The sequence below is a fragment of the Sinocyclocheilus grahami genome, unplaced genomic scaffold, assembly GCF_001515645.1.
Source record: "Sinocyclocheilus grahami isolate Dianchi unplaced genomic scaffold, SAMN03320097.WGS_v1.1 scaffold29.1, whole genome shotgun sequence".
NCBI classification, from domain to species: Eukaryota; Metazoa; Chordata; class Actinopteri; order Cypriniformes; family Cyprinidae; genus Sinocyclocheilus; species Sinocyclocheilus grahami.
This window is the reverse complement of record NW_015505208.1, coordinates 3,002,109-3,023,477: the sequence shown is the minus strand read 5'-3', so window position 1 is coordinate 3,023,477 and position 21,369 is coordinate 3,002,109. Positions and strand designations below refer to the sequence as shown.

At 37.9% G+C, this 21,369-nt stretch overlaps 2 protein-coding genes across 2 annotated transcripts in view; one reads left to right on the top strand and one right to left on the bottom strand.

The window, feature by feature from the left end:
• The window catches only part of LOC107571639 (protein SOGA1-like), a 20,396-nt gene extending 10,496 nt beyond the window's left edge, over positions 1-9,900 (bottom strand). The window contains exons 1-8 of the mRNA XM_016257976.1: positions 8,928-9,900; positions 6,813-7,037; positions 5,037-5,192; positions 3,161-3,226; positions 1,874-3,010; positions 987-1,073; positions 560-721; positions 145-396 (exon numbers count right to left, since the gene is read on the bottom strand). Coding sequence (XP_016113462.1) covers positions 145-396; positions 560-721; positions 987-1,073; positions 1,874-3,010; positions 3,161-3,226; positions 5,037-5,192; positions 6,813-7,037; positions 8,928-9,698 — 2,856 coding nt within the window. The 5' untranslated portion in view covers positions 9,699-9,900. The remainder of the gene's footprint in view (positions 1-144; positions 397-559; positions 722-986; positions 1,074-1,873; positions 3,011-3,160; positions 3,227-5,036; positions 5,193-6,812; positions 7,038-8,927) is intronic.
• Positions 9,901-12,670: 2,770 nt separating this feature from the next.
• The window catches only part of osbpl2a (oxysterol binding protein-like 2a), a 13,864-nt gene continuing 5,165 nt past the window's right edge, over positions 12,671-21,369 (top strand). The window contains exons 1-10 of the mRNA XM_016257320.1: positions 12,671-12,751; positions 17,323-17,420; positions 17,494-17,605; positions 17,715-17,790; positions 17,962-18,096; positions 18,894-18,991; positions 19,099-19,281; positions 19,566-19,673; positions 19,845-19,934; positions 20,146-20,272. Coding sequence (XP_016112806.1) covers positions 17,384-17,420; positions 17,494-17,605; positions 17,715-17,790; positions 17,962-18,096; positions 18,894-18,991; positions 19,099-19,281; positions 19,566-19,673; positions 19,845-19,934; positions 20,146-20,272 — 966 coding nt within the window. The 5' untranslated portion in view covers positions 12,671-12,751; positions 17,323-17,383. The remainder of the gene's footprint in view (positions 12,752-17,322; positions 17,421-17,493; positions 17,606-17,714; positions 17,791-17,961; positions 18,097-18,893; positions 18,992-19,098; positions 19,282-19,565; positions 19,674-19,844; positions 19,935-20,145; positions 20,273-21,369) is intronic.

Here is a 21,369-nt window from a genome sequence, read left to right as displayed (position 1 = left end):
ATAATAGTTAACACCCCCCCCCCCTTACTAGACTACTGTCTAGTAAGACCTGTTTTGATGGTTGACCTTTGACAGATGAAATCATGTCAAAGTTCCACATTAGGCACATTAGTTTCAGTGTATTACACAAATTTTTGCTCTGACCTGCATTTTTTTATTTTGCTTAGCTGTCTTCAACCCTTCGCACTCTAGACGCACATGGTTCAGGTGTTCTAGCAGTTCCTGCTGCTCAGAGCTCCAGCTGCTTTCACGGACCTTCAGCTGTCTTGTCAGGTCCATCACTGCAGTGTAGGACTCTGCTAACAGGTGCTGAAGCTTCTCAATATGGTCCTTCTGCAAAGCCGCATTCAGGTCTGATGGACCCTTTACTCCTGCCTTCCCAGCTGAACCATCCAGCTATAAACAAACACAAACAACTTGATGACATTTCTGCGACAATTTCCTCCATAAGTCCCTACAGACGCAAGAATGAAGAAAGAAGAGGAGACGACATGAGAAGCAGACAACAGGTTCATTGATACTCTCTGAAGGGAATTTAAACTGATCTTCTAGTTCTCACCCTGCTTATGAGGCTCTTGAGCTCTGCACATTCCACGGCCCACGCTGCTTTGGCTTTAGCAAACTGCCGGATGACAAACTGGGCTGCCCTGTGCTGCTCCATAAGTTCAGAAAACAGATCCGACAGTGCTGTCCTGAGGTCTGACAGCAGGGCACTGCTTACCTGAGAAAGGAACATACAGTGGTGAATGAACACTGGGCAACAGGAACACAACCAGATTAACTGGAAATGAGCAACAGGTCAAGGAACAATGCTATTGGGCAATTATTCTCAAAGAGCAGGCATGTTCAGCTATAATATATTATGAAAAGGGCACATTTTTGAATGACATTCTTTCAGGCTGAATGTATTGCACAATGAAATGCTTTTGGAAGTCATGTTGAAACACTATTATTTTTACCCCAGTAATCCTCATTCTATTTCATACCTGACTGTTGCACTTCTGTTGAAGATTATACTCGCATGCTTTTGACTCTGTGTCCTTAAGCAGATGATGATCATTCTGACAATACATCTGAAACGAAAAGACACATAAAATTGGTTGTTTCTGAGTGAAATAAACTTTACACCATTTTAACATTTATTGAGTGAAATTATTTATGTTATTATTTTAACAAAATGTCACACTGCAGAATTTTGGCACTAATAAAGCTTTTTTTTATTTTAATTAAGTGAAATATATGAAAAAATATATAGAATTACAGAAAAAGCATTTAAGGATTATATAAATACAGAATATTTTATTTTGCCTCATTTTCAATCTTACTCTCTTTTTCTTAATCTCTCTATAAATATATATTAGCTCAAATTATGCAAATGGTGTGAAAAATATTATGTAACTGTGCCTATTTAGGACACATTAAATGGTAAACATGTATTTTCCACAACAGAACATTATTAACACACAATACACGATGAGATGGGAAAGATTGGATGGGAATTCATGTATACATACTGTATCACTGAACATTGTTAGTGGGCGAATTAAATAAATCAAAAGTGTGTTTTTGGTATAAAGGGCCCAAAAAGTGCCCAAAGTTGACAAAACACCCAACTACACAACATTTACATATATGCTTTTGGCAGGCATTTTTATTTTGCATTCAATGTACATTTACATTTATTTATTGATAGGTTCTTGCTTTCCCTGGGAATAGAAGCCCTGATCTTGGCATTGCTAGCGTTATGTCTGAACTACAGGAAAGCATTTACTGTTATTTCAACTGCAAGTAAGAATCAATATAAAGAAAATTTTAACCATCTTCATCGATAAAGATGGTTGACCGCAATAGCAAGCATCGTTGCCCAATTTACCTCAAACAGGCTCTTTCCATCAGCTGTGGGTCTCTCTCCCTGCCTCCACTGCTGGATGAACCATTGGAGCTGCAGATTGAGCAGCACTAAGCTGTCCTGGTTACAATGATTTCCAACATTTTCTTCACATGGAAGTTTGCGACTTGCTTGATTCTTTGAGTCCTCTTTCATTTCAATTAAATCTTCGTCAAAACGCAACATATTCTTCTCTGTAACAGGCCCAGGGCGCTCTGAATTGGAGTTTGACAGCACCTCCAACTTTTTGACAAGAGCATGCAGTTGTGCTTGTAACACCTCTAATCCATTGGTCAAGGGACTCAGCATGGGGTCTAAAAGCCACTGATGTGTTTTGCACTGAGGATCTACTGCAGATTTGCCTAAGTAGGGAGCACCAGCAGGAGTGTTATGGGTACATGTAGGTGAGAGGCCATTTTTTGCTGGGGTTATTAGGAGCTGGATAGTCGATCTGACAAGCAGCGCCTGGTCATGGATGGCAAGAAGACTCTCTAGATCTTTCACTCCAAATGTGCAGTCTGACATACACTGAGCTTGTCCGTCTTCCGCTTTAGTTTCTGCAGAAAGCTCCTGTTCCCCACCAATCGGCCCTTCTCTGTGCATGTGGCTGATAGAAGCATGAACCTCCTCTACATGCATCTGGTTCTCCTGCATATTATTGTGGGTAGTCGTTGCATCTCCATTCTCTTTCCCATCCAGACATCCACCTCTAAGCATCTCCCCCTGTTCCCCAGTTTGGAGAGGCACTGCTAATCCTTCACTGGCCCCCTTCATCGTCTCCTCTTCTTCCAGGCTTCCTCCTCCTCGTTCACGCAGTTCACTCATCTCTGCTCGCAACCCACGGTTCTCTACCTCTAGCTCCACTATTCGACGACTCAGCAGCGTGGCTTCTTCCTCCACCAGCCGCAAGTGAACTTTGACCTCTGCTTCTCGGGTGTGGGCGGAGTTAGTGGCGCCCGCTGCAGCCTGGGTTTCATCCACCTCACCATAAAGCAGACGGTATTTGGCGAGCTCCTCCCGCATCGCCTCACTCTCCAGGGCAATCTTAGTTAGTTTCTTGCACATGAGCGCAGACTCTTCTTTGGCAAAGTGGAGCTGGCATTTCAAATCAGTACTGTCATCCTGTTGAAGACAGGTGTGTTAAAACAGTTGGCATACATCAAAAATCAGAGGAACTCTGATGACTAATGTTGGCCCTCTACCAAGACCTGCAACAAATCAGCACTAACCTTCACAAATCAATCATTAAGACTAATGTAACTTCCAACTCACCTGTGAAGAGAGCTTCTTTTCACTCTTGCTGGATGTTGATCTCAAACTTCGTCTCTTTAAAGAATTCTGTGAATGCACCATATCCATAATTAGTCTGAAGACATTTCAGCAGCTTATATAACACAGCTTACTATGTATAGGTGGGTTGATGCAATTTGTCCCCTAAGATGATGTCCTCCTATGGGCATAAATGTTCATTTGAGTTATATTAATCATTGTTATTTTCCATCGTACCGCTGTCCACTGCATTCCAATACCCAATGAAATGTGTGACTGTAAGGAAAGCATGCACCTAATAAACACACTCAATCATGTTCGTGTAGTGAGATGGCAAGAGCCCCAACTCCATTACTACACCAAACATCCATACTGCTCCAAGTATGTCAAGAATGCTGGCTTGAGTCAGTCTATCTGTCTGCTGCTTTGTCTGGGAGGCTCAAACCCTTAAAAGTACAAAGAGCAGAGGAGGAGCATGTAAACTTCAAATTATCTTCTTTACATGTTAAAAATAACCTCATCGAGTCAATCCAAGCTGTTAAGTGCAACACCAAGCTAAAGAATAGTACTCATCATATTATAGCTTGATGTTTTGATATGATAAATTAGTAATTTAACTTGTGGATCAAGACTGCAAAAAGATTTTTGACTCTAACGGATGAGTAAAAAGTGTTTGTATGTAGATTATCATGTTTCAGGTAGGGTCAGGCTCACATGAGGCCTTGATAATCTGGTTGTAGTTGATTTGTTCTGCTGGTGAAGATCAGGAATGGGCAGCAGCTGTCTGAGCTGAGCTGAGCTGCTGGGATCCACTTCTAAGCACTGAATCCTGGATTAAACTGAATGCGTGCCGTTATTAAAGACCTACAGGCCTTCATTGCCAATAAAATTTGACTTGTTCGGTGCACTATGTTGGTAAAATGGTGGCAGCCTATATTTTTTATTATTGTGAGAAAGTGAAAGCAAAAAGCATGCCTTCTTTTTAGTATTTTTACTAGTATGTATGTGATAATTGAACATCATAAGACCCACATTTAAGCATTATGGCTTGCAGCCAGAGTTGGACAAGGATCTCCCTTTCAGGTATATTTCTAAGTGATTTCTTTCTCACTCTCTTCAACCTTTCAGTTGCCCCATTTTTTCTCTCTTCTCCCCCTCACTACATCTACAAGTGAGAATGACAGCTGTGGTTTGAATTCAGACCCTTAGATCATTCTGTGCCCTACCCAAGCAGTCAGCTGTCTTTTACACCCACTACATACAGTTGGGGTAAAGGTCAGATTCTAATCCTAACGGCATCATGAAACTAAGGAGTCTAAGCAACAAACAAACAAGTACTGCTTTAAAGTGATATAGGGCATAACATATATATACATATATACAGTACAGGTCAGGTTTTGTTTTTCTTTTTGAAATGAATATTTTATTCAGCAAGGATGCATTAAATTGATAAAAAAGTGATAGTAAAGACATTTATAATGTAATGATAAATATTAATAAATATCTAATAAAATATTTATATTTCAAATAAATGCTGTTCTTTTAAACTTTCTATTCATCAAAGAATCATGAAAAATGTTATCATGTTGTTCACTAAAATATTAAGCAGATCAACTATTGTTGACTTTGATTTAAAAAAATACAATTCTTGACTACCAAATCAGCATACTTCAGTGACACTGAAGACTGAAAATTCCGCTTTGTCATGACAGGAAAAAAGGACATTTAAAATACATTAAAATAGAACAGTTTTTTAAAATTGTAATAATATTTCAATATTACTGTTTCTACTATTCAGTCTTGGTGAGCATATAAAATATAAATCTTAAACTTTTGAACAATACATGTATATACAGCAATGGCTTTGTGGTCATACCACCTGTGATTTGTCCATCTCAGCCTGTAGGACCTGCTTTGCCACCTCCAGATCTTGCAGCCGTTCACGTAACTCCTCATTTTCCCATTCCAGCCTTGAATTTTTCTTTTGAATGGCCTCAAGTTCGCTGTGTAGGCGAAGGGACACGCTTTTTGCCACCTGGGAAAACAATATTAATTTAGAGTAAAATAAATACACTGCAAACCATATGTCCATGCTAACTATCCACAAAAATGTTGATGTTAATATGATAATTATCTCATGTCATTTCATTCTCTTGGGGATCACTATAAGTCACAAGAAGCTCTATATTTATAGAAAATACGTATCTGAAACTTTATATGGAACATTGCAAAATGAGGATTAAGTTACCATGTTTCATCTGTGGTTTGTGACAATGAGGATGTGAGGAAGTAAAGTGGTTAATTAATTGTTCGGGATTCAATATGGGTCGACTCTCCTATGATCTCCTTCCTTACCCTTTGCAAAGCACTCATCCTCTTGATGCTCAAGGGGTTGCTAACAATTGCAAACAATGTCAAGGGAAAACGGTTAGAGTGCATGTGATTATACCACAGCATTCAGCGCATGACTTTTCTTTTTTTATATATATCGCAGGGTGATTATTATCAGCATTGAGTTCCAGGAGCAACTTCCCAAACTTGTATTTCTCTGTGAAAAAAAGTTGATGGAAATGTGGAGCACAGCAGACTTTGAAAAGGATGCTGTTAGATATCAGATTGCAGGACACTCCCGTGGAGGTTGTTGAAGACTGAATATCTTGTCAGAGTGCTAGTGAGGACACTGAGAAGCGATGGACACACACACTGGCCCAGTTTGTGAAAGGAGGGTATCTATTTCTCTCACATGCCTTTAATATAGACTGGTCATGGACATGCCCACAATACACCAGCAGCTGTGTTTGGACACTTCCCCTCTTGGATACTGTGGCTATAGTCCTTGACACATATACTGCACACATGCAAATGCACACACTCTTTCATTCAACCTTGAGTATACTTCACATTGTGTTTCTCTAAAATACATTTTCACTCTAAATTCTGTGCAGACAAAGGGTTCGGAAGAAACCTGAGGAATTTGTTTTGCATAGTCTGGAAGCAGATTTCAAAAGAAAACAGCCATTTTATATGGGTCGCCCTGCTGTGTAAATTCGTTTTTAATTCGTAACGTTCCTACAGAAAGCTCTGTCGCTGATTGGCTGGGAAGTTCAAACCAAAAAATGCTTATGCTGTGAGTGGTCCACCACAAACTGAACTACACCAATTGTCTGCCAAACAGAAAACCGAGGGTTTTTCTCCTCATTTTACTAGTTGGACCACTTCCAAAAGTAAAACCACTCCCTACACATGTCAAACTATAAAACAAAATGATATTTCAGCTCTCACTAAACCCTTAGCACCACGATTTGGGTCACAAACCACAATGGAAGGATTACACAATCCATCTGAGTGCATGCTGATTCATAAAAACAGAGTTTTGACTCATTTAGTGACTTACTATTCAGCATTTAATTGGCACTAAGCACTGAGCAATTTAGATAAACATCCTGTCCCGATAAATGCCATGGACTGCATCCAAAACCCTAACAGTGGTTTTCCTATACACACACCACTGTAACTTAATTGCACCCAAATCATGAGGGAATCATCTATTTAATTACACCCTGAATATCAGTTATTGCTCTTTATGCTTTATGTGACATACAAGGACTTTCTCACAGAAAACACCAGCAAATTATGACTGTAAGCACATCCTTACCCTAATATCATGTTCAAGTGTCCTGATAAGCTCTCCGTCCACCTGTCCCGTCTGGGCTACACGCAGGCTGCGTCTTTCTGCTTTCCTAAGTCGGTACTGGAGGATGCGACAGGCCTTGTTGGCCTGTTCCAGCTGCTGTCGGAGTTCCTGCAGCTGGTAAACATCCTCCTCCATGTACATGTCCCTCATCTCCAGCATCTCCGAGCGGAGCTCCTCCATTTCGTCCTAAAAATGCAGTCAAAATGGTGTATGTAAACATCAACTTCATAGAATTGAATCATATGTGGCAGTTTCACAGCCACCATAACTGTTTTAAAATGGAAGTTTTTGATTGAAAAACATGAGATAAATGAATGCATTCTACTTCAGTTGTGTGCACAAAGGGTGTTTCCTATATCGCTATCAATGTCAGTCTTCAACCAACTCATCCAAGACAGCACTGGCTTCACATCTTGCGTGCCAGCATACTGTGCGCATTAACCCACAGAACTAGGGGCGCGTGCCAAGATTGATGCACTGTCCTTCTTGGATGCATTGGTGGGACTTCTGTTGAGTTCTTGATTTCTACTGAGACACCTTGCACTTAATCACAGTAAAGCTGGTCTCGTTCTCACTGTGAACCCGTCATTCTATTGCATGTCAGAGACAATGAGGGATGACACGAGCCAATTAGCGAAAGTATAATCTTCTAAAAAGAGAGTAAATCTTACAGTATAAGCCAGATCACGTGCAATTTATTTTTGCTTTGTTTATGTGACTGTTAAAATGTATTATACATCTAGAAGACACTGTGGGATTGTTTTGATTTAATTTTACGTAGTCCAGCACATCATATGACATGGTTTATGCCATGTTGGCTGATGATATTAGATGCTTAATAATAGTCATAATCCATCAAAACAGGCTGCATTTAGTACTCTCCTTTTATCTAACATGGGTAAAGTGAAGGTACTTAAAACAGATTCTCACAAATAATTAAATGCAATTGTACAACAATACATCGTTTTGGTAATAGAATTCAGACATCTTTTAAAAACTACAATGTTTATGTTTAGAAGAGCATCTTCATTTGGTGATATGCACTATTTGAGATCAGTCAGATGCTTGATCATGTCCACTATGATGGCGTCAGACAAAACAAAACATTTTCACAATGACAAAAGACCCTCGTGGCAATTATAAATGACTTTTATTTGATTGTCTTGTATTTAAAGAGCAAATATGAAATGTGTCCCACTTAACCTACCTGAACTCTCCCAAGCATAATTTACACCATTGCAAGACATTGCCATTTGCAATTAATTAACAAACAAATAAATGAATCAACAAACCTCACCTTCAAATATTCATTTTCTGATCTTAGGTCGTCAATCTCTCTCAGCAGATCCTCATGCACCCCATCAGCAAAGTCTCCAGTCAGATCCGAAAATGCCACAGACGCGCTCAAGTTCAAGCGACTGTCCAGAGTAATCTTCTAAAAAGAGAGTAAATCTTACAGTATAAGCCAGATCACGTGCAATTTATTTTTGCTTTGTTTATGTGACTGTTAAAATGTATTATACATCTAGAAGACACTGTGGGATTGTTTTGATTTAATTTTACGTAGTCCAGCACATCATATGACATGGTTTATGCCATGTTGGCTGATGATAGTAGATGCTTAATAATAGTCATAATCCATCAAAACAGGCTGCATTTAGTACTCTCCTTTTATCTAACATGGGTAAAGTGAAGGTACTTAAAACAGATTCTCACAAATAATTAAATGCAATTGTACAACAATACATCGTTTTGGTAATAGAATTCAGACATCTTTTACAATGTTTATGTTTAGAAGAGCATCTTCATTTGGTGATATGCACTATTTGAGATCAGTCAGATGCTTGATCATGTCCACTATGATGGCGTCAGACAAAACAAAACATTTTCACAATGACAAAAGACCCTCGTGGCAATTATAAATGACTTTTATTTGATTGTCTTGTATTTAAAGAGCAAATATGAAATGTGTCCCACTTAACCTACCTGAACTCTCCCAAGCATAATTTACACCATTGCAAGACATTGCCATTTGCAATTAATTAACAAACAAATAAATGAATCAACAAACCTCACCTTCAAATATTCATTTTCTGATCTTAGGTCGTCAATCTCTCTCAGCAGATCCTCATGCACCCCATCAGCAAAGTCTCCAGTCAGATCCGAAAATGCCACAGACGCGCTCAAGTTCAAGCGACTGTCCAGAGAAACGTAGGACCGCTGGTCTCCAGGAGAGATGCTTCCCTCTCCGAAGCCAAACCCTGGAGACAGGGTGGCATTAATCACACCATCTTCTACTCTGTGTTCTGATAATATTTGCTCAGCTGAATCGTCCATCATCTCTTCGTCTGTACCTCTGTGACAGACTTCACCATGCTGTGACTGCTTATGCTCCTCAGATGCGTCCGAGATCTCAGAGCTGCTGTCGGTGGAAGACAGTTTCCCGGTAGCACAGCCCGAGTCTTTACTCAGGTCATCAGACGTGATGCTGCCATCCGACAGCTTTCTCCTCTCGCACGATTTACTGCGATTGCTATCGGAGCGTTTTCTCGACTCTGGTCTCATCTCCTTTTTCCCTGCGTGGATGTTTGGCGTGACAGATGCTCCACGCTTTGGTTTCTTAGAGTGAACCTCGTTGGTTTTGCTCTGTGAGGCTGCTGGGATGATTTTAGACGAAGCGTTCGCCTGGGGTTGTTTTGACGTCATGTGTTGCACATGATGCCGGGGGGTTTGTCTTGACGGCTGCTGGCTGCTCGCGTCCCCGCAGGCTTTATCCTGCCCGTCCCGTCCGTGATGGGATGAGCGTGCATTAGACTCAGGATTTGCCTCAACTTTTGTCTTTGTCATTGTGTTGGCGTTCAAAGATGATAATTTCCTCTTATTTACCTTGCATTGTTTTTACAAACAAAGACGATTAATAGCCAGTAATGAGATGAACGATTCCAGCAGAATCCTCTCTGGAGTTTGTGTGAGATGAGGTAAAGTTAAGCTAAATCCGGGTAAAGCCGTTAGTCTAGTGCTTGAGTGAATATAGGCCTATGTACTGTACTGTGTGTGGCCATGTGCTATAAAAACTCCGAAATCTCCGCCCCAAAACCAGGAGCTTTACACTCTCTCTCTTTCTCTCACTCTGAGTCACAGTTAATTCAGCTTTACTGGCATTATTACGAACAGCTATAATAGTGCTGTGTTTTACTAGCATAAAATATGCTAGTTTTCTCCCATGCATATCTGTTCGATATTAATTTAATAATCGGCTATTTTGCATGTGATGGCCTATAATGAACACTTCTGACTGAAATCGGTAACAGTGTCTGTATTATTCATTCATAAAATCGAATAAGATGTAAGTTCTTTGATTCATAGGTAAGTCTCTTTTCTAAATATATACACCGGTTTCAAAAGGAAGAGTTTCGCTTTTAGTGGCACGGAGCTGAAAACATCTTACCATTGCTCCGCTGACATCTAGTGGCTTCAAATGAAAGTAAAGTTTCGACGCATTCATGTGATGTGGGCTCTCGCAAGGGAGGAGCATATCAACTTCAAGTAATGTAATCAAGTAATGATCTGTTTATTTTAACCTGGTTTATTTCATTATGAATTTCCCGCTGGAATCCAAATTATATCAAACACTACAGTTTTATTTGTATTTTTTAGTAGGCCTAACAAACCTTAATCAGAAGCAGACGCACAAACCTCAACCGCGGTGACCAACTAAAAACCCTGATTGCGTTAAATATAAGCTCAGACTAATCACTAAAAAAACTGTTACTAGTCGTTTTTTACTCTGCTGCTTAATGTGTAAATAAATTATTTCTTATAAAAAATGATAATCTGCAGACTTACCAACTATTTTATTTGTTATTTATATTTGTAATATATTTTGATGTATTTTTGGACCTATTTTATCCTGCCCGTCCCGTCCGTGATGGGATGAGCGTGCATTAGACTCAGGATTTGCCTCAACTTTTGTCTTTGTCATTGTGTTGGCGTTCAAAGATGATAATTTCCTCTTATTTACCTTGCATTGTTTTTACAAACAAAGACGATTAATAGCCAGTAATGAGATGAACGATTCCAGCAGAATCCTCTCTGGAGTTTGTGTGAGATGAGGTAAAGTTAAGCTAAATCCGGGTAAAGCCGTTAGTCTAGTGCTTGAGTGAATATAGGCCTATGTACTGTACTGTGTGTGGCCATGTGCTATAAAAACTCCGAAATCTCCGCCCCAAAACCAGGAGCTTTACACTCTCTCTCACTCTGAGTCACAGTTAATTCAGCTTTACTGGCATTATTACGAACAGCTATAATAGTGCTGTGCTTTACTAGCATAAAATATGCTAGTTTTCTCCCATGCATATCTGTTCGATATTAATTTAATAATCGGCTATTTTGCATGTGATGGCCTATAATGAACACTTCTGACTGAAATCGGTAACAGTGTCTGTATTATTCATTCATAAAATCGAATAAGATGTAAGTTCTTTGATTCATAGGTAAGTCTCTTTTCTAAATATATACACCGGTTTCAAAAGGAAGAGTTTCGCTTTTAGTGGCACGGAGCTGAAAACATCTTACCATTGCTCCGCTGACATCTAGTGGCTTCAAATGAAAGTAAAGTTTCGACGCATTCATGTGATGTGGGCTCTCGCAAGGGAGGAGCATATCAACTTCAAGTAATGTAATCAAGTAATGATCTGTTTATTTTAACCTGGTTTATTTCATTATGAATTTCCCGCTGGAATCCAAATTATATCAAACACTACAGTTTTATTTGTATTTTTTAGTAGGCCTAACAAACCTTAATCAGAAGCAGACGCACAAACCTCAACCGCGGTGACCAACTAAAAACCCTGATTGCGTTAAATATAAGCTCAGACTAATCACTAAAAAAACTGTTACTAGTCGTTTTTTACTCTGCTGCTTAATGTGTAAATAAATTATTTCTTATAAAAAATGATAATCTGCAGACTTACCAACTATTTTATTTGTTATTTATATTTGTAATATATTTTGATGTATTTTTGGACCTATTTCAAATATTTATTTGTTTTTGTTATATTTTTTCATTATTTCGTTTTTCACTTATGTTCTTACACTTTCACTTATATCTTGCACAGTTTTTCTCCAGTTTTTTTAACATTTACATAAAGTTATGTTTACATGAAATGCCTTATTTATCATTTTCTAACCTTATTTTAATTAAGTTACTGCATATTGTATGATTTGAACAGCATAAAAAAAGCCCATGTGATTAAAATTGAAAGCAAAATGCTTTCTCTTAAAACCAAGAAACCATATGTAACACTATTGGGCCTAATTTATTTTCATGCTCTTGTCAAAGGCCCCACAAACTCCTGGCCCTGTTTCACAGCACAAATACGATTTCAAAATATGCAATGAAGTTGTAAAACATCTGTCTATTTGTGAATTCATTGAATATTTTCTATAGCTTCTCACTGATTTTTCTTATTCACACCCTAAAATCAAAGTATTGTCTATAACTAAGGATTTCTATATATCTGTTCCTGGACAGCAGTCATAATCACTCAAGGAGCACCACTGCCATAGCCAACGGCGATATTTATTGTTAGGATTATAAATAACCCACATCCCTGCCTTTTTAGTACCGACGCCTTTATGTAACCTCAATATAACCCCGCCCCTTCGAAAGGTTAATATCGTGCGTTTGCAGAGGGGTCTTCTTTCACAATAGGCTACTGCTTCTGTCAATCAAACGTCGCCCCGCCCAACTTCGTTTGTACCGCTTCCTTAACCCTCCAATCCAGTTTGTCCTCCCGTCTTGGCGAAATGTATCCGCCCCGCTGTCAGTCTTCCCAAACTGGGCGCTTGTTTTCTGTCCCACCGGAGAAAGGAGCGATCCAGCTTAACATTATTGAAAGGTAACGCGACACACGCACTGTATACAAGCCTTCTAGGCAAGATCGACGTTATACGTCGTGTTATTTTGTGCCTTCTTGAAGGTTTTGACGATATCAAACGGGTTGATATGCGGGTTTATTATTGGTCAATGCTCACTGCTAGAGGCTAACGCGGGTCAAAACAGCTCAAGCCAAACACCCAGTGCCTTCCGCCCGCAGTAGAGCTAGTTTGGAGATGCCGAGCGAGGCAGGTTATTCATAGTATCAGTTATGTTTGTATATCTAACGGGACATAAATTGAATGTCAGCTTGCCCTCATGCAAGGATGGCTAGACGTTGCATGGGCTACGATTTGGTGGTGTAACGTTACCTAGTCAGGATGGGTGGATGTAGATTGTGTGTTGTGTTAATATGGTGCTGCATGTGATCATGTACTAAGCAGTGCATTCTATGTCTTTTAAATGATATACTGAATCAACTGTTTGCCCTGTACTTTTGATGGCTTTAATCTACTCCATTGTTTTGTCTGACACTCATTACACCTGTGCTTATGATGAACGATGCTACTATGATCCATCTGTTAGTTGACAGCAGTACTAATTCTGGGGAAGCATTTTGACTTGATTGAGAAGAGCACATAGTGTGGAGCGGTGCATTGAAAATAAAAGGTTTTATGCAAGATGTATTAAATTGTAATTAAATGTATTTATTAGATACATTTGAATGTAATTAAATTAAATACATTTACATAATTCCCCCCCCCCCAAATAAATGCTGTTCTGAACTTTCTGCTCAATATATAAAATATCCTGAAAAATATATCAGTGTTTCCACAAACATTAATTAGCATAAATCAGCATATTAGAAAAGATCATGTGACACTGAAGACTGGATCACTCAGGCTGCTGAAAATATAATTTTGCCATCATAGTAATAAATTACATTTTGAAATATAGTAAAACAGAAAACAGTTATTTTAGATTGTAATAATATTTTACAATTTTATATTACTGTTTTAACTCTATTTTGATCTAATAAATGCAGCCTTAATGAGCTTAAGAGACTTCTTTCAGAAATCTTACTGACCCCAAACTATACTCACATGTGACTCCAGTCTAGACAAAGCTGCTTTATTCTACTGCTACTACTAATAAATTATATGTTTAACGTAGTGTTTTTCATCAATTACGATTGTGAACCGGCAACTAACTGCTGTTAGTTAATAAGCTAACTTTGTGCATCCAGGTCAGTATAAATTCCAAAACTACTGGTACAGTATTTTCTTCAGGCTCAACCACCAGGAACTGTGCCACTTTTTCTGAGAACCAGCCACTTATGTGGTTGTCTTAGTCACCATTGATCTGTACTGTCATTTTCCAGTCAGTTGTACGACTCTGTTTATTGTTGTTATCACAGCCGAAAGACGTGCATCCAACCGTTCCCTTTAGCTGAAAGACTATAGGTTGTATTGTTTACATGATTATTTGGAAATATTTGAAAGAAAGTGTAAAAAGGTTTTGTTGTCAAGCAAGTTTTTTTTTTTTACATATATAATTTAAATAATACTGTTACAGTCTGTTTTGGTAAGGTATGTAGTGTCATGATTGTTTTTTGGTATATTGTGCAATGTTTGCGTTTATGTAAATGGAATTAGATGATATTATATAGAAATATTGTATTATTCACCAACATTTGTTTCATAACAAAACAGGAACTTAAATAATACACTTGAAAGCTGTTTTCCAAAGCCAACATTGTAAAATGATCTTTGTTTTTTACGAATGGTCTGCCTTATGTACTGTAGCTTCATACAGTTTGGCTGCCTTGCACCCTATCCTTCACATTAGAGTCCAAGGTTTTCTTTGTTCCAGCCCAAAGCGTGCGGTCAGTCACAGCCACCTCTAGTCTGCATTCATTTCAGTTACGCTACCTTAAATTTGTGTGCTTGCAATACGACCAGGGCTACGTGCTGCTGAGCCAGCCAAGACTTCCTCTATTGGAAGTTTACCACATGAGTGTTTGAATATGTGATAGCTGTCAGCTTGTTAAGTGGCTGCTTTGCCTGTCTGAGTTCCAAATAATTTGCATGGTGCCGACCTCCGTTATATGGCTAATAGTTTTTTAAGCTGCTTTGCATTTGTGCCTTGCTCCGATATATGGTCAATCGTTTTTTTAACTGCTTTGCATTTTGTTCATCCACACCTGTATAATTTGCAGTCTGAACAAGAGTTTTCCCTTTTAGCTCCCTATTTCTGTTTCTGTTTCTGTGTGGGTCAAAGACATGATGCTTATTTATGTCCGTTGTATTCATTTATTCAATAATATATTACAGTGCAATTCATACATTGATTACACCTTGGTAATTATTTTTTATAATGTATAATAATTCATTTTTATTTAAAATTAAATCAAATTAAAATGAATTTTGATGTTTTTTGGGTCCATAAAGTTAAAAATGTCAACTTTCCTGATATGATTAGGAAGAAAAAAGCCTCATTAAAATAGTTAAATTCTTGAAGTGTGTTAAATGTTTTGGCATAATTGTTTACCCTTACTTCTTGAATTTTTGAAAATATAAAAAAAAAAAACATTTGTTTGTCATGTGGTGTAATTAATATCATGTGGAATGAATGAAACCAACATGCAGCAAAAAGGAAAATATTTGTAAGCAAATTTACATTGTCATGTTTTGCATTGTTAAAAAAAATTATATTTCAAATGAATGCTTTTCTTTTGATCTTTCTATTCAACAAAACATTCAAAGAAAATGTATCATGCTTTCCACAAAAATATTAAGCAGCACAACTGTTTTCAACATTGATACTGATACTAATGTAATGAGCAATGTCTTCATCAGCCATTCAGCAAATGCAATTTCTGAAAGATGATGTGAAACTATTTCAGCTTTGCCATCACAGGAATAAAATAAATGATAAGATATATTAAAATAAAAAAGTTATTTTAAATTGTAATAATTGGCCCTGTAATAATTGGAGACTTCTTACCGACCCCAAACTTTTGAACAGTATAGTATTTACGATATATATTTGATGAAATTAATTTAATGTACTTTTATTGAAAATATACGGTGGCCGAGAAGTGCAAAGCAAATCACAATTCTGAAAACAAAATAACAAATCACAAATGCAAATGCAAGTCTAAAAAACAAAATAACAATTCGGAAAGCACAACAATAATTCAGAAAACATTATAACAAGTCAGAAAACACAATGACAAATTCGAAAACAAAAGAAGTCAGAAAACACAACGACAAATCCGAAAACAAGTAGATGGATAAGTGCTTTTCGTTGGCTTTTTGACGCGATCGACCCGGGTTCAATCCGGATTCAGGTTCAATCTTTGGCCGAACTTTTTTTCTCCCTTTTCAAATCTCGTATCACATCGTAAAGGCATTTATTTTCAATAAAAATTCAGGAAATAATCAAAAAGTTGAAAATAAAGTATAGGGTAGGTGTAGGGAGGGCTTTATTGTACCAATAAGGTGGCATCCATTTAATAATTAAAATTAAAATTATAATTTACACTCAATACGTTATTATTGCATACTGTTTTATAATGGACTACAATACTGAAGTGCAGATAATTACCACTATTTGCAACAAGTAGTATACTTGATAGTAGAAATCCTGCTATTTTAACATAGTGTAAATAGGTATTTGCACTTAGTGTAAATAGCATATTGCTAAAAATACTGCTATTTTCACTTAGTGTAAATAGAATCCATTGCTAATACGAGATTTGAAAAGGGAGGGGAAAAAAAGTTCGGCAAAAGACGGGATCGAACCCGGGTTGATCGCGTCAAAAAGCCAACAACACGCGCTTATCCATCTGTGCCACTGGAGCTGACGGTTTACAGCCACTTTTAACTAAATTTATATAGACACCCCGACTTGTTATAATGTTTTCTGAATTGTTGTTGTGCTTTCTGAATTATTTAGTTTTTTAGACTTGCATTTGCGTTTGTAATTTGTTATTTTGTTTTCAGAATTGTGATTTGATTTGCACTTCTCGGCTACCGTAAAAATGGCATTCAAAACCATATAAGCCAACTTGAATACAAAAAGCACATTTATAAAAATTCTAAGAACTCTTAAGAAATGTGTTATCATTTGAGTTTTTATTTTCTTTATTATGCACACTCTTATATGTGCATACCAGAACATTTGCATCATAATTCCTGAATGGTATCCTTTCTTGAATTAAGGCAACATTGTGAATCGGTACAGTCAGTTGCAATAATGACAATCGAATGCTGACACACTCTCTCTGCTATGAGCTACCATTGGCCATTAAAGGATTAGCTTGGTCGGACACTCTCATCAGATGGTTTTGCCAAGCACAGCTGTTTAAAGACTGCAGTGAGCTGATTGGATTTGTTCTGTGTGTTCAAAAGGGAATGGATAGACTAGAGAGTAGGCCAGCATTAGTGTCCAGTATGTTCCAGGTATACGGCATAGTGGTAGTCTACAATACGTTAATGATTCATTTTTATTAGTCGGATTAATGACGTCCAGTTTTATGTCTTTTTAAATGTTCAAACCTACAATATTGTTCTCTGGTTTGATCTACAGAACTAATTCAAGTTGTGAAACAATGCCTTCTGATTGACATCAGCAGCAGTAACTGTCCATCATGAACAGCGAGGAAGAGTTCTATGATGCTGAGACAGGTATGTGATGAAGTTTAGTACTGTACATCACATTTTTATTGTCACCTATAGCTATATCTCTCTTCTGTCTCAGGTTTAGAATCAGATGACTCGTGTGAAGTCAGCTTTAAAGATGCCTGTGTCTATGAGAGCAAGCAGACGGTGAATGGCAAGGTGCCATCTGAAAATGGAGTATGGGAGAGGCGGTAAGGAGTCTGAATACTGTGAAATAATATCCAGTGGCAGGAAACAAAATGTGAAGATGTTTATCCGTTGGACAGTGGAATGAATTTATGTGTGTGTCTGTGTGTTCAGGACTACTCTGCCAGCGCCCATGTTCTCCAGAAATGAATTTAGTATATGGGGCTTTTTGAAGAAATGCATTGGAATGGTGAGCACAAGCTACTTTGACCAAACAACAGCTTAGTCAGAAGTTCTCCATTCAAACACAGCATGATTGAAATTGAAAATGAAATTGTAAAAGAGAGACATGTTATTTAGGTTGTGGTGTCATCGTCCACATGCCAAGCCATTTCTATCTGGGAATACTTTATCTTTGCAGGAGCTGTCCAAGATAACAATGCCTATTGTTTTCAACGAACCGCTGAGCTTCTTGCAGAGGATTACAGAGTACATGGAACATACATACCTCATCCATAAAGCTTGTACACGTTCTGATTCTATAGAGCGTATGCAGGTTAGTGCCTCAAGGCTCAAGAAGTCTTAATTTGCCCTTCCACAAATTAAGGCCTTGAAAAGGCCTTAAAAATCATGGCATTCAATGTTGTTTACACTAAAAAATGTGGATGTTCCTCAGTATTTTGTCTTGTTTTCTAATACAAATACCTAAAAAAGCCTTAAATTAGGATACATTTACTTGAGATGTGAAATAAAGATATGAGGTTTTCTGAGAACAAATTAAGCAAGTTAATGCTTAAAAGAAGAACAAATATCTCGCAGTGGGATATGAAAACTTGCAGATATTTGTTTTTGTTAACCATAAACTTTGTTTCTCAGTTTCTCAGAAAACAAGCCATCTTATCTTATGTCATTTTGCTTCACAATGCATCTTGGTTTAACAATCTTTAGACATTTGCACTGGAAAACAAGACACAAACACTGTCTATGAAGGGGCATCAATTTTTTCCCAGGGTAATCAGAAGATACAGTTAAAAAGTTATTTTCCAGTTAAGCAATTTTTTTGTAAAATGAATTAAAATGTAATGGAGATCTAATGGTAGTTGTATTTTCGAACTTTAAAGTGTTTGTCATTGTGTGCTCTCTAGATATTTACATTTAGAGAACATATTGATATTGTTAACTTATCATTTATTCCTTACATTTTCCTTAATGGTTTTAAAAAGGTCTTGGAAAAAGTGCCTTCATAAAACTTGCAGAAACCTTGCCTCCTTTATATTTTGCTCTCATACAGTATGTGTGCGTGCATGGAATACTCAACAAATTCTTATTATGCAATTGCATCTCGTTTGTCAGCTTGTTGCCGCATTCGCCATTTCTGCTGTTGCGTCACAATGGGACAGAACTGGGAAACCTTTTAACCCTTTATTAGGAGAGACTTTTGAACTTACAAGGTAAATCTGAAGAACATTTGGACATAAACACTATACATCATCTACTACAAAGCTGAATATGTAAATCCAAATTAGCCTGCACCAATAATTTGAATATCTGTGCTCAGGGATGAAGAGGGTTACCGCCTGATCTCAGAACAGGTGAGCCACCATCCACCAATCAGCGCCTTCTACTCAGAGTCACTCAATCAGAACTTCTCGTTTCACGGCTCCATCTACCCTAAACTGAAATTCTGGGGGAAGAGTGTGGAGGCAGAGCCTAAAGGCACTATGACACTTGAGCTCTCCAAGTGAGTTTTATTTATGTGTCATCACGAAGTATAATATGATCAACTTTTTATTGGAGCTGGAGAGTCATTGAGATCCTCAAGTACAATTGGACCCTTGAGCAAGGCAGTAACCTTTCTCTGCCCTTAGTGTACTGTAACTTGCTTTGGAAAGCATTATCTGCTAGATAAGTAACATGCCGGAATGTCCATTTATTATTTAGCATGTTTCGTATGTGTATGGAAGAGATTTTGGGTGTTAGATTTGGCTCAGCTATTTTTTAACTATTTTTCTCTCTCTCTCTCAGACACAGAGAAGCTTACACATGGACAAACCCTATGTGCTGTGTGCATAACGTTATTTTGGGTAAACTGTGGATTGAGCAGTATGGGACAGTGGAGATTGTCAACCACAGGTACTTCATCTCTTTCCTTTCTTACACTAAATATTCTGCCTGCATTTTCAACCTTTTTCAGCATTTAAATATTGTTGTCGTAAAGGCTGCATTGTGATCTTTCCATGTCACACGTGGATTAATGTTCACTCATTCCCTTATTTTTGACTGAGAAGTCTCTGTTCGTTTTAGCACTGGGGACAAGTGTTTGCTGAATTTTAAGCCATGTGGCATGTTTGGCAAAGAGCTGCATAGGGTAGAGGGACATATCCAGGACAAGAGGTGAGCAGTCATTCGTATCAAATGTCAGTGGGTATATCTGGCACCCAGCCTGTAGAGTTCACTCTGCACATCCACTTTGTGTCTGTAGCACTAAAGGCATCAGCAAATGTCTTTTACAGCTGGATTGTATATGTACTTTGGCATTTGTTATGTATTTTTTTCTGGATTTGATGCTTGTGTTTGTAACACATTTTGTCTGGGTCTTTTTCAGTAAAAAGAAGCATCGGGTTATCTATGGGAAGTGGACTGAGTGCGTGTATAGCATTGAGCCAAAAGTCTACGAAGCCAACAAGAAAGCAGAGAAGAAAAGCGGAGGAGATTCCAAGAAACACAAGCAGGTAAAAAGCGTTAAGTAATTTATCTCTTACTGCTGAGCTGTGATCTATTTTCTGTTCCGTTTTCACATGGAAGTCCAAAAGGGTTCTCACGCATCCTCAAATAGAGGTTTCACCACTTACCACAATAGAGACGGTTTGCTAACTCTTAGAAGAGAGCGCTATACATTTTTATGTCACTATACAAACAAACTCCTTGTTCAGTTTTTTTTATTTTATTTATTTTTAATTTTTTTCAAATGTTTAGGGTCTGTAAAAATAGTTTTGAATGATTTTTAATTTGAAAGAGGACTCGTATACTCACCTGCATTTATTTGATCAAAAATACAGTAAAAACAGTAATATTGTGAAATATTTAGGGATGCACCAAATGTTTGGCAACCGAAATTGTTCGGCTGAAAATAGCAAAAAAAGCTCTTTCGGTGTTCTGTGAAAAAAAAAAAAAGCAAAAAGACCAAATAAATTGTACCAAACAATGACGTGATGCGATCAAATACAGGCGCGCACCAATTCAGCAAACATGTCAGTAGTGTGGAGGCCTTTAAAGTCACCATGAAATCAAAATTCTTATTTTTTAATGGAATACTGTAGTGTTTATTATAAATAATTTATCCGTGCACTTCATTATTTTTTTTTTAATTCATGTGCCCTCCTAATCTTTAATCAAAAACGTTAACCTCCCCTCTCCCTCAAAACGACTCCTCTTCTCTTCCGGTCACGAGATATGGCGCAAGGGCGGAGCTAGTGAAGTGAGGGGTAAACACTGGGATAAAGGACTGGGGGAAAAGCTGAAGCTTCACTTTATAGCACTGATACCAGTCATGAGGGAGTATGTTACCCCTAAACATTGAAAAGATATTAGGATATTACGACAACATTACTCTTAGGACATCGCAAACTAATTTTTTTCATGAATATGACTTAATCTGATGGAGACGCGCTCAGTCATTCAGGCAGTCTCTCTCTCTCTCTCTCTCTCTCTCTCTCTCTCTCTCTCTCTCTCTCTCTCTCTCGCGCGCTGTTTAGGCATGTTTTCTGCTGGTGAATCCAGTCGAGAGAAATCCCCCACCACTAACTGCAAACTGGCATTCAGATCTGCC